General features: G+C 38.8%; 1 protein-coding gene across 13 annotated transcripts in view; it reads left to right on the top strand.

The window, feature by feature from the left end:
* Positions 1–13,476, top strand: part of CUNH3orf67 (chromosome unknown C3orf67 homolog) — a 273,967-nt gene that overhangs the window by 114,852 nt on the left and 145,639 nt on the right. For all 13 annotated transcript variants that reach the window (XM_029567378.1, XM_029567377.1, XM_029567376.1 and 10 more), the window contains one exon: positions 639–795. In XM_029567378.1, coding sequence (XP_029423238.1) covers positions 639–795 — 157 coding nt within the window. The remainder of the gene's footprint in view (positions 1–638; positions 796–13,476) is intronic.

Raw genomic sequence — 13,476 nt, 5'->3', positions numbered from 1 at the left:
TTTTTACTCAGTAAGACCATAGAATTCATTTGATGAAGTATTGAAGAATCTAATTATTTAATAGACAGAAATTAGTACCTGCAAGAGTACTTTAAAACTGGCAAATACAGGCATAATTAAGAATTCTTTAGAAGAATCTATGTCTGTACAATAGGCTAATTGGTTATAAGTAGACAGTGCTGGGCATCATTTAGACCAAGCTTCTAATTTCATCCCTACCTTTTAAAAATCAAAACTAAGTGGCTAATTGTGATCAAATTAGACTTTTTAAAGGATAAACTGGCTACTTACCTCTGATGCTGAAGATTTCAGTGATCTAGATAGAGTACCTGCAGTTAGCACGGTGCACACGGTTAAGAGCATTATCTCCCACAGCTGCCATCACCTTGTCTCATGATAGAAACACCATTGTCAGGTAACCAGTGTAGAGTTAAGAGTGTGTCGATTTCTGGGGAAGAATCAGGGTCACTTTTAAGAGAACTTAAGTCAAAACAGAGAAAGGCCAAAACTGGTTGGAGCTGGTGGATTCAACAAACTGCCTCAACTCTCTAGATTCCACCCGCTGTGGCCTTCTGTCCACCTTCTGCCTCTTCCGTGATACGGAAGTGTTTTACATGCCTTTGCTTCTCTTATCACAGTGGTGCAATCTGTGCATTGACTTGGTCGCATTCACCAGTGAGATATTCAAGGGAGCAGTTTTCCAGTCACTGGATGGAATTACTGTCTCAGCTAACTGTAAGCTACGGAAGATCTTCACACTGAAATCAAAGCCTCAAGAAACTGCTGAGAAAGATGGTATGTTTTACTTTCAAGGGTTTAAAGTTCCCTGTTGCAGTTTTCTTTCTTTTCTTAGTGTGGGGTTCTTTAAGAGAAACATAAAAAGATATAAAAGTATATAAGTTATAGACTTTTAAAAAATATTGTATTTTTTTATGTGAAGGGTTGTATTGCCTGCATGTGTGTAAGTGCACCCATGCAATGGCCACAGAGATCAGAAGAGGCCTGTAATTATGGATGGTTGTTAACTGTCATGTGCGTGCTGGGACTCAAACCTGGGGCCTCTGCAAGAGCAGCCAGTGTTCTTAACTGCTGAACATCTCTCCAGCCCTGACATAAAAAATTTTAAGTTGAGTATAGGGGTTATACAGAGTACAATATTGTATAACTGTATCAATTCAACTGCAAACCTAAAAATTTACAGCCAATTTTGAAAGAGATGCATCTTAGCTCTGGAATTGTTATTGAATATGTCAATGCTGTTGTAATGAAATGCTTTTTCTAATTATATGGTTATTAAATAAATAATTTCAAAAAAAATTTTAAGTTGAGAACAATTTTTAAAATGGCTAGACTACTTTGCATTGCTAGCAGAAGTAGGGTTGCCTTTTCCCCATGTTGTTTGGGATGTTTTGTATGATATACACACACACAAAAAAAATCAAATAAAAAAATGACTTATATTTGAGGAGGAAGCATAAAAATTTACTTCATGTTAATTAGTAGAGGTCATAAACATTACCAGTGAAATCTACCTGATGACTTTATATCCATACTCAGGTGCCAAGGATCAGAGTGTAACTGACTGTGACTAGTAATAATCAGATACATAGAGATTAGAGACACGTGTACAAACATCTAAATGTTAGTAGCATTAAAAATGAGTCTTTTGCCAGGTGTGGTGGCACACGCCTTTAATCCCAGCACTCGGGAGGCAGAGGCAGGTGGCTCTCTGTGAGTTCAAGGCCAGCCTGGTCTACATAGCGAGTTCTAGAACAGCTGGGGCTACAGGGAGACCCTGTCTCAAAAAAGACCGAAAAAAAAAAAATGAGCCTTTTCTATAAGAAACAGCATATTTTAAAATGGAATAGAGATCTTTTTTAAAGATTAAAAACTCATTCAATTTTATGTCTTACAGGGTTTATACTGAGTACAATATTGTATAACTGTAATAATTAAACTGTGAACCTAAAAATTTACAGCCACTTTTGAAAGAGATGTATCCTTGCTCTAAAAATTGTTATTGAATATGTTAAAGCTGTAATGAAATGCTTCTTCTAATTATGTGGTTATTAAATCTAATCATGTGGTTATAAAAAAGGGGGGGAAAACAAACCTAAAAATAATAAATAAAAATTAAAAAGCATTATCTTCCTAAGGGTGGGGACATAGCTCAGCAGCAGAGCTCCTTGAGTTCAATCCCTAGTGTGGGGTGTGTTGTGGAAATGGCCTTCCTAGAGGTCAGCCTTGACTGTCCAGGGCTGAGGTCTCATGAGTAAGTTTAGATCTCTGAATCTTATCTAATAAAGAAAAGACAGAAATATGATGTTTTTAAAAAAAATCTGTGACAAGAGCTCTAGAGAGGTAGAATAAAAGAGATTACTTGCCATAATTCTTATTATTGTTACTGAACTTTTTGAATTTCACACAATATATATTGTTCGTATTTAGACCCCCTCCCCTATCCGTACCCCTCATAGCTGTCCCCCACTGGATTTCATGTACTCTGTCATATATCAAGTCAAATTTTTGTCCCCAAATGTCCTTCAGTAGGGTTCCATCCATCTGAGCCTAATTAACCTATTTAGCATCATTCCCTGGGAGAAACCCACTCTCCCTACCTCAGCAGCTGTCAGTTGCCAGTAGTTCCTCCGCTGAGGTTGTGGCTTTTTGCCCACTTCTGTGCTGGGGTTCTGTCTGGCTTGAGCTTCTGAAGGTGGTTTTTGTTATGAGTCTTTTGTTTGTGTTTGTTTTTCAAGGCTATTGTGAATGGATTGTCTTTCTGTTTCTTCCTCATGTGTTCATTATTGCTATGCCTTAGGAAAGCTGCTGATTTTTGAAATGTTGATTTTTGTGTCCTCTACTTTAAGGGAAGTGTTTTTCCATTTTAGGAATTTTCTGGTGTGATCTGTAGGCTCTCTTATGTACAGGACCATATTGTTTGCAAACAGACATGCTGATTTCTTGCTTTCCTATTTGTTTTTTGGTTTGTTTTTTTTTTTGGTGTTTGGTTTGTTTGTTTGTTTGTTTGTTTTGTCTTTTTGAAGCAGGGTCTCCCTGTAGCCCCAGCTGCCCTGGAACTCACTATGTAGAGCAGGCTGGCCTTGAACTCACAGAGGTCCGCCTGCCTCTGCCTCCCAAGTGCTGGGACTACAGGTGTGTGCCACCATGCCTGGCTTGCTTTCCTCTTTGTATCTCTTGGTGATCATGTGGTGTCTGTCCAGCATCTATTAATGTGGTGTGTCAGATTTTTTTGATTTCTGTGTATTACATCACCCTTGCATCCCTGGAAAGAAGCCTGCTTGGTCATAATGAATGATTTTGTTTATATTATATTTTAAATTTTATTTGAGAGTTTCATACACATATACAAAGTTTTTTGATAATATTTGCCTCCTCCGCTCCCCTACCTCCAACTCCTTTGGGATCCCCACCTCCCCACACTTGTGATTATGTCCTACTACAGGGACACGTGCTCATCCATGTTCATCACTGCTGTATTTGCAATAGCTAGGAAATGGGGACAGCCCAGATGCCCTTTGATAGATGAATGGATAATGAAAATGTGGTACAGATAAACACAATGGAATTTTATTTAACTGTGAATCATTGTTTCTGTGTATAGTTGTATTTGATTTGCAAGTGTTTTACTGAGAATTTTCGCATCCATTGTCATCAAGGAGACTGGTTTCCAATCTCATTTGTGTGTGTATCACTTAAGTGATTTTGGCATCAGGATTATATTGGTTTTGTAAAACGAGTTTGGCAGTATTCTTTCCTTTTCTATTTTGTGAAGTAGCTTGATGGGGATTGGTGTTATTTTCTTTAAAGCTATGGTAAAATTCAGTGACGAATCCCTCTCGGTGCCAAGTGTTTTGGTTCATGGGCTTTTTGTTTCTATTTCAGTGTCATTGCTTGTTCTAGGTCTGTTGACGCTTACATGTTTAGTTTAATTTTGGTTAGTCATATATGTCTAGAAATTATCCTTTTCCATTTTCGAATTTTGCAGTTCAGCATGAACAACTGCAGAGCATATGCAGAGTCGCCACGATTGAACAATGTACTGTTGAATAATAAGTGGGGCATTGGGAGCAAATCAGGAGAGAAATTGAAAATCCTAGAATTGAGTGGAAACAGAAGCATAGCACATCAGAACCAGTGGGACACAGTACAAGTACTTCTAAGAGGGAAGCTTGAACGTACAAATGCCTGCCTTAAAAACAGAGACATCTCAAATATCTTAATGGTACACATCAAGATCTTAGAAAAACATAGAATAAATCAAACCCCAAATTAATAGATAGAAACTATACAAACTGGGGCATAAATTAATGAAAATGAAAGAAAAAGAATAAGCAAAGAATCAATAAAGCAAAGATTTGATTCTTCAGACTGAAAAACCTTTACCAAATGATACAAAGGAAAGAGAAAAAGACTCAAGAAATTTAGAGATGAAAAGGAACAGATTGCACCAAATACAAATGAAATTCTGAGAAGGGGCATACTTTGGAAACCTATACTCCAATAAACAGGAAGGTCTCTGCTATATTTTTTTAATTAGCCATGTCTTTGGGGTATTATGGGCATGTCATACTAGTTTGTTTCTTCTAAAATAATTTTCCTCACAATCATAAAGATTTATTTTGGATTGAATGTTTATTTTTACAATGGCTTAGTGTGGCAAAAATGTATGTATCTTTTGGCTTGTTTTGTTGTTTATGGTGGTACTTTCTATCTGAGGTAGGATTTGATTGCAAACAACAGAATTCTCTTTAGTTGGCTAAAAGAGCAAATGAATTTATTTAAAGAAATTGCCAATGTGCAGTATCTCAAGGAGACCTCGAAAAACAGGTTTGTAGTTTATAGCCATGAGTAAACCTAGCTCCTACCACAAGGCTGCTCTATGGACGAGTTGCCTCTATCCACAGCTACTGCAGAATTCAGAGGCTCCCCAAGTCATGCCATAGTTCTGGGCTCTCGGCTCTAGAATTTCTATAACCTCACCTGTCTACTTCCTACCACTCTCACAGGAAGCAGATTTCTTCTTTTAATGCTTCCCTCTACTGAATGAAGCTTAGCATGGTGAGAGCCCAGGGTGTGCACTGCCAGGGAGGCTCGTAAAAGCACCCGCCTGGTTTTTGACTTGCAAAGCCAGACTCATTGTATGGGAACGCCACCAAATTTAGAAGGTAGGAGTTGATATTGAGCATCCAACAGCTTCATGGTTTCCTTTTTTTTACTCTGAGTAAATTTCATGAAATCATTTGACAGCAATAATAATTTCCTATTGATCATGTTAAAAAATGGAAGGACTGTTGAATTCATCCTTATATTGTTTGTAGAAAGACTAGAAATATGTACATTAATTATAATTTGATTAATGTATTTTTCAGATTACTCAGCTATCTAGTATTTACATATTAACACACAATCCTGCTAAGATGTTGTAAACAACCAAATATATTGAAATAATGCTGATGGTTCCTTCTTATTTTGATCTGGGTTATTTTATTAAAAATCAGTTCTTCTAGAAACTGGAAGCAGAGCTTCACATACAATGTCAAAGGTTATTTCTTAGAAGTTTGTCTTGTCGCCTTTGACCTGTGTTCCACCTAGATGTGACTCTTTCACAGGACACTGTGACTATAAATTTCTTTTGATAATAAAGTATAGCAGTTTTAAATAGTAGTAGTTCTTCAAAGAGATCACAAACCAACAAGTGTACCTGTTCATCTTATATGTCACTTATGGGCTGTGCTGGATGGCTTCAGCTGTGAACTTGACACACCTGGGTAAGGAACCTCAATTGAGGAATTTCCTCCATTGGATTGGACTGTGACCATGTATGTGGGACATTTTCTTGATTGTTGAGTGATGTAGGAGGGCCCAGCCCTCTGTGGGTGGTGCCACCCCTGGACAGGTGGGCCTGTTTTGTATAAGAAAGCAGGCTGAGCACTGGCCAGAGGAGCAAGCCGGTAAGCAGTGTTCCTCCATGGTCTGTGTTCCAGGTTCCTGCCCTGAGCTCAGTGCCTATTCTGGCTCCCCTCAGTGATGAACTGTGCTGTGAGGTGAAATAAACCCTTTCCTCCCCAAGTTGGTTTTTGGTCAGTGGACTGTTGCTGTGAAAGATCCACCCAGTTGTTTTGGGGAGGATTGTGGAAGTTTTGGGAACTTTGGACTGGAAAAATCCTTGCATGTTTAGAGCTTAGTGAGCCGTTCTGTACGAATTTGGAAAATAATGCTGAAAGAAGTTAGACAGCAGAGGCCTGGCTTGTAAAGGTTCAAGAAAAGCTGAAGATGTCATTGCAAAAAATAAAACCCATTTAAGAAAACGCCTCAAAATGTATAGAAAATTACATGCAGTCTATCAGATCATGGGAAATTAATCGTAGCCTAATTAATATAAATGTTAAAAAAGTAAATTAAACTGGTATCTTAAGTGCATGTTTTAATCTGTGGTCCTTATTTAAGCACCAACAAAATTATACAGGAATAAAAAAGATATACTATACTTTTAAAAATCTGTCAGGATCCAGCGTGGGAGAAAACAGTGGGCCAAAGATGCTGATCATTCTGTAAGCGGAAGGTGCAACTTAGAAGAGCAAATCAAGCCAAAGCCTTGGACCTTACACATGTTTGCACATAGTTCCAGAGGGATTCATGAATTCATGGCTCTAGTAGGATAAGTGAAATGACTGAAAATTAGGAGAGTGGTTAAAATTTGTTTAGGTTTCTATCAGTCCAGGTTCCCTCCCTGGCTGCATAGAACCACATATCAGGAGATGTGTCCTCTGGAGAGATCGAACCAGAGAATTTCTGAACTCGGACATGAGAGAAGCCAAACTCAGCAGGAAGGAATGCTGCATGACTAGGGATTGTTTGTGACTTCAGAGTTAATAAAAGATACATCTATAAAATAGGAGTAAAATAAGCCAGGTGTGGTGGTGCACGCCTTTAATCCCAGCACTTGGGAGGCAGAAGCAGGCGGATCTCTGTGAGTTCAAGGCCAGCCTGGTCTACATAGTGAGTTCCAGAACAGCTGGGGCTACAGGGAGACCCTGTCTCAAAAAGACCAAAAAAAGCTGGGCGTGGTGGCACACGCCTGTAATCCCAGCACTCAGGACGCAGAGGCAGGGGGGTCTCTGTGAGTTCTAAGCCAGCCTGGTTTACATAGTGAATTCCAGGGGGCTACAGGGAGACCCTGTCTCAAAAAGATCAATCAATCATCAATCAATCAATAATAAAGAAATAATTAAAAAAAAACAATTTGTTCTTGCCTCACTTCAATAAACATTTTATTGAGGTATAGGTGCCATTATACACTTTTTATATGCATAAAGAAACATGCACAAATCTTAAGCATGCCCTTTGGGAAATCACAACAAAGTGAATACAGTACTGTAACCACCACTCAGTTCAAGAAATTGAATATTAAAAGCATCCTAAAAATGCTGCTGTCCCTTGCTAAGTGTGACCCCCTCCTCCTAAGAGGCAATCTCTGTCCTCATGTCTGTCAGATTAATTTTACTCATGGTACATGTGCTTTTACTCTGCATTCTGTGTTCTTCCACAAAATGTTGTTTATGGGTGGATTCATCTGTGTTATCGTATCTAGCTGTAGTGTGCTGCTTTTTACTACTATATATTGTAACATTTTATGAATAGCCCTTTTTTGAGTATTTGCTAGAAGCTGAATGACCACAAACTTCTCATCCTTTCGTTATATTGATTTTTATAGTTTCCATTCCTCAAATAGAATTCTCCATCTTGTTACCAAACTTAATAATCAAAGCTATTTTAAAATCCACATCTCATAATTCCAGTATCTGAACCCCACTGTGGGGGTGTGTTTGGGGTAGAAGCATAAGCCAACCAATAAAAGAGCTTGAAAAAGCCCAGTGAGACCAGGACTGATGGCTGGGGATCTCTTGTCAGGAGGGCCGCAGTCCTTATCCTCACTCTTCTCTCCCAAAACGTTTTCAGAACTATTTTTGCTTCGGTTTCTGTGCCTCTCTGTGAATCCCAGGTGTATAAACAGTACTCAAGAGAGTTAAGAATCTTGTAGGGTGTGCTATGCCAGAGCCTGTCACTCTCCCCCAGTTAATCAGGCCTAGTCCTGGCCCTCCGCTTTCATCTGGCGCAGGAAGTCTTCCTAGGGCTAACCTCAAGTCTGTCCTGTCCGCACAGCTGCCAGCAGGGGAGGGAAGGGCAGTGACAAGCTCATTGCCCTGCTTCAGTGATGACAAGTATCTTGAAAATGTAGAGCCTTAGACTAGATAACATATTCAGTACCTACGTGAAGCTCACGTTTGCTTTTCGGGAAGCATTCGTGAAGTCTTGTATTATGGACAAGACTGGGTCAGAGCTCTACCAAGATGTAGGTCCCAGCAGCTGGGTTAGTTACCACAGTCATTAAAACCCTGGTCCAAGATACATCTTGCCATTTAATGATTGTGTTCAGGCGAAGGAAAGACAGGACACCTTGAACTGTCTGAATGCTGTACAAGAGACACCAGCTTCTTCCCTGACTTCTAGAATCCAATCCTGTCCCAAACTGTCTCTGCTATTATTTTTCCAAGTTACACTGGCATCTTTTAAATTTATTCATTTATTTATTCAGTTAGTTATAGTGAGACTCTGTCTCAAAAACAAAACAAACAAAAACCAGCCCCACAACAAACATCATAAATGCTATGCTAATTTGTATCTTTACTTCTCTCTATCTACACCAACATTTTTCTCTTTTCAATAGTAGTAATATTTATTTTTTTAATATTTTATTGAGTTTTGTGCATTTTATACAGTAGTTTGTAATCAAATTTAGACACCCCCCGCTTCCCCATTCATGTTCCCCCGCTGGACCTCATGCATTCTGTCCTATGTATTGTCCTACCTGACCAAGCATTTGTGCCCAGATCTCTTTCTGTGCAAGTTCATCCACTGGAGCCTAGTCAGCATATCTGGAGATCTTAAAGAAGATCTGCTTTCTCTTACCCAGCAGTAATCAGTTGCCAACAGTTACCAGGCTAGGACCAGGGCCCTCCACCCATTTCCCTCACTCCATTCTGGGCCCTTGTCTGATTGAGTCGACATGAGTCTTGTGCACACTACCACCATTGCTGCAAATTCACATGAACAACGTTCCAGTGGCCCGAAAGCTTCTGTTTCCCTGTGTTCCTTGGCTCTTACAATCTTTCCACCCTCTCTTCCACAATGGTCCCTGAGCCATGGGTGGATGAGGTTTAATATAGGAGTCCTGTCCAGGGATACACACTCTGCAGTCTCTTATTCTCTAAAACTTAACCGGGTGTGCCCTTCTAAGTGCATCTCACTGTTGTATAAGGAAACTTCACTGGTGAGAACTGAGGGATACACTAGTATTCTCTCCACCCCTTGTTCCACTATGTTATATAAGCCTTACATGCAGAGGTTCCACTGTAGATGTGTCACCCAGGGTTGAGCATCTTTCAGACATATATTCTCTGTGTGTGACCAACTGTGGAACTCTGTAGTGGCCTCCATCTTTTGAAAAAAGAAGCTTCCTTGATGAGTGGTGTATGGTACACTTGTCTGTAAATATAAGGATCCATACTTAGCATATGTTAAGAAAATTCATTTGTCTAGAGATATGACAGAGATAAGATTTTCTCTAGGATCTATGACCTCTCCAGCCTTGTATATTTGGCTATATTTACAGTGCCACCCATGAGTTCTTTCCCATTTAGAGGGCTTTAAGTCCCATTAGATACCTGGCTACTGTCGCGCGCGTGCACACACACACACACAGATAACAGTACCACTACTGCAACAATAGAGATAATTTGCTGTGCCATTCAGTGTGGCTTTTAGGCTTTAGAGCTGGATTGGACTATTGGCATTTTAAAGACAATTAAGTGGGAATTGGGTAGAAGAATGAATCAAATGTTAGCTGATTGATATATGATTAAAATTTTGGTGGAGTCTCTAGGATCTTTTAAGTTTAGGATTATATCATCTTCAAATAGGGATCACGAAGCTATATATGTCAGACATCTAGCTAGCATTATATTTAATAAGAGAAAGCAAATGTGTTTCTTCTAAAATCTGGAATAAGACAAGTGTGTCCCCCCTTGCCACTGTCATTCAGTATAGTGCTTGAAGTCTTAGCTAGAGCAATAAAACAAAAAAGAAACAAAAAGTATACAAACAGGAAACAAAGTCAAAATGTCAGTATTAATTTCATTTATAATATATTAAAACAAAGTATCCAAAATAATTAAGCAAAAAAATAAATGCACAAAGCATTATTGAAAATATTCAATATGAAGAAAAGTTGCAACAATATTGGAATACTATACAATAAATATTAAAATATTATAAAAGTGCCAATTCTCTTTAAACTTTTTGGAATGCACCCACTATAGTTTTTTATAGATACTGACAAACTTCTCTAAAACTTATATGGAAATATCCTAATCTCAATTTGTCTAGATAACCTTGAAAAAGAGTAAGGTAGCAAATTCTAAGAAGTTTTAGAATTTCTTCCCTGATTTCATTAGTGACCCACTGGTCATTCAAGAATGTAATGTTCAGTCTCTAAGTATTTGTATAGTTTCTGAGTTTTTGTTACTATTGATTTTTAATTTTATTCTACTGTGATCTGATAAGCTACAATATATTGTTTTTACCATTTTGTATTTGTTAAGAGTTTGAGGTTTCTAATGTGACCAGTTTCAGAAGTTACATCGGCTGCTGAGAATGTGTACTCTGTTTCTGTTGGATTGAATATTCTAGATATCAGTTAAGTTCATTTCACCTACAGTGTAGTTTAACTATGAAGTTTCTTTGCTGGTTCTTAGTTTGGACGACCTATCTAAAGTTGAGACTGGATTACTGAAGTCAGCCACTAATAATTACTGTGCCTGGGCCTCTGTGACTTTTTATACTCATTATGTTTGCATATATATTTACAGTCAATATCTCTTCTTGATGAATTATTCTCTTTTGTTTATATGTGGCCTTCTTAATCACTTCTGACTAACCTTGGCTTGAAGCCTACTTTTTCAAATATCCGAATACCTACGCCAGCCTATTTTCAGTTCCATTCACTTGATAGCGTGACCTCTATCCTCTGACTCTGAGTGTGACTGTCTTCGCCAGTGAGGTATAGTTCTTACAGACAACAGATACTGGATCTGATTTTTTAAGCCAGACAGCTAGCCTGTGTCTGTTTATTGGAAAGTTGACTCTGTTTATATTTAAGGTTATTATTGAAGGATGCTTCCTAACTCATGTATGTAATGGTTTAAATGAGAAACACCTCCTATAGGCTCACGTATTTAAACAGCTGGTCCCTAGTTGGTGGCACTGTTTGGGGAGTTTAGGAAGTGTGACCTTGCTGAGGAAGCCTGTCACCGGGCGCTGGCTTTGAGTGCTTACAACATTACCCCACTTTGGCCTTGCTCTCTCCACTTTGCAACTGTGGTTGAAGACATGATCGCTCAGCTTCCAGCTCTTGCTGCCCTGCCTCCCTTACCATTTAAGGAATGCCCCCTGGAACTGCAAGCCACAGTAAACTTTGTTCCATAACTTACTTCTCTGGTCATGGCATTTTATCATAGGAACAGAAAAGTAACTAATGCAATGTAATTTTAATTTTATTTGTTATTTTTCTGGTTGATTGGCTTATTTGTTCTTTTATTTCATGTGTATCTGTATTGTGCATGTTAATGTGGGGGTGCGATATGTGTGTAGGTATCATTTGTAGATGTGAAGATACACAGGTAGTCCAGAAGACAACCTTGGGTTTCATTCTTCAGATATATGTGTGCGTGCGTGCATGTGTATGTGTGTGTGTGAGTGTGCGTGTGTGTGCGTGTGTGTGTCCGCACACACACACGCACACACACAAGGCCTTTCTGACAGACCTGGGCTGCAAATCCAAATTAACGAAATCATAGACAAAAGTGAACACATCAGAACAGACACCAAAAAGATCCAGAACAGCATAAGGAATATTTTAAAAACCTATACCCAGGGCTGGAGAGATTGCTTAGTGGTTAAGAACACTGGCTGTTCTTGCAGAAGACCCGGGTTTGAATCCCTACATCCACGTGGCAGCTAACAACTGTCTGTAACTCCGCAAGCATTTCACAATACGGGTGCACTTACCTACATGCAGGCAATATACACCTACACATAAAAAAAACTAATTAAAATATATTTTTTAAAAACCTATACCCTATTAAATTTGAAAACCTAAAAGAAATGGATAAATTTCTAAAATCATGGCCACCACCAAAGTTAAACCAAGAAGAGATCAACAGCCTAAACAGACCCATAACAAATAAGGAAATTGAGACAGTAATATAAAAACTCCCAACTACAAAAAGCCCGGCCCAGATAGAGCCCCAGCAGAATTCTTGTGTTTCTTTCCCACACCTGTTGGTTTGAGTGTCTCTCCTGATTTTATTTTGGCATCTTCCTACTGTAAAGCCTAACCTGGGGATTCAATCCCCCCCCCCAAAAAAATTAAAGTAGAATTTTTTCCAGTGAGTATACATTCCGATAACAGAATTCCCAGATGATAGACTAGACAAAGCAAACAGTACCACATGTACCAGGTACCATTTTCCCAAATTGAAGTACAGGCCTCATTGGTCACATCCAAGACTAATTAATGAAAAAGCTTTACTGTTGTGAATTCACAGAAATGGAGAGATTTAAAGAAAATACTTTAAGATTCCAGAGTTTTGTTTTTTCTTTTTAACTTTTATTTATTTTTTATGTGTATGAGTATGTAGGTCCACTTGAGTCGTGGAATGCCCACGGAGGACAGAAAAGGGCTTCAGATCCCCTGGAACTGGAGTTACAGACTGTTAGCTGCCATGTGGGTTCTGGAATTCAATCCTGACTCTTCTACAAGAACAGCCAGTGCTCTTAGTTGCTATTTTCCAGCCCCAGTGAAGTCTTTTTTAGATGTTTGAAAAGGAAAATAACTTTTCTGAAAATGGAAATCTTCCTCAAAAGCTCATTTAGAAATGCTGAATGAGTTTTTAAAGTCTCTGCTTCCACCTTGAAAACTAACAGGAATCTTCTCTGGGCTACATCGCCGGTGCCAGACCCCGAGACGCGACCTGCTTCCATGACTGCAGCTTCCTGGAGCTTTGGAGAAGCTCTGAAAGAACTCCATACGGCAGGCCCCTAGTGAATACGTTAACAGCATAAGACCTGCTTCTCCATCAGCATTAAACATCCACAGCCCTCACTCATACGTACTTGTACAGTTCAGGTTCTGCCCATACCTGGTTTTTTGTTTTCTTCTTTTTTTAATGAGACCTCAACATCCGGACTTGTGTGCTGGTGTTTCTTTTTTTTTAATTATTTACTTAATAACCATATAATTACAAGAAGCATTTCATTACAACAGCATTGACATATTCAATAACAATTTCCAGAGCTAAGATGCATCTCTTTCAAAATTGGCTGTAAATTTTTAGG

Source organism: Nannospalax galili, unplaced genomic scaffold, assembly GCF_000622305.1.
Source record: "Nannospalax galili isolate Female #2095 unplaced genomic scaffold, S.galili_v1.0 scaffold561, whole genome shotgun sequence".
Taxonomy (NCBI): Eukaryota; Metazoa; Chordata; class Mammalia; order Rodentia; family Spalacidae; genus Nannospalax; species Nannospalax galili.
The sequence above is the reverse complement of the archived record's forward strand: the minus strand, read 5'-3'. Positions and strand labels throughout refer to the sequence as shown.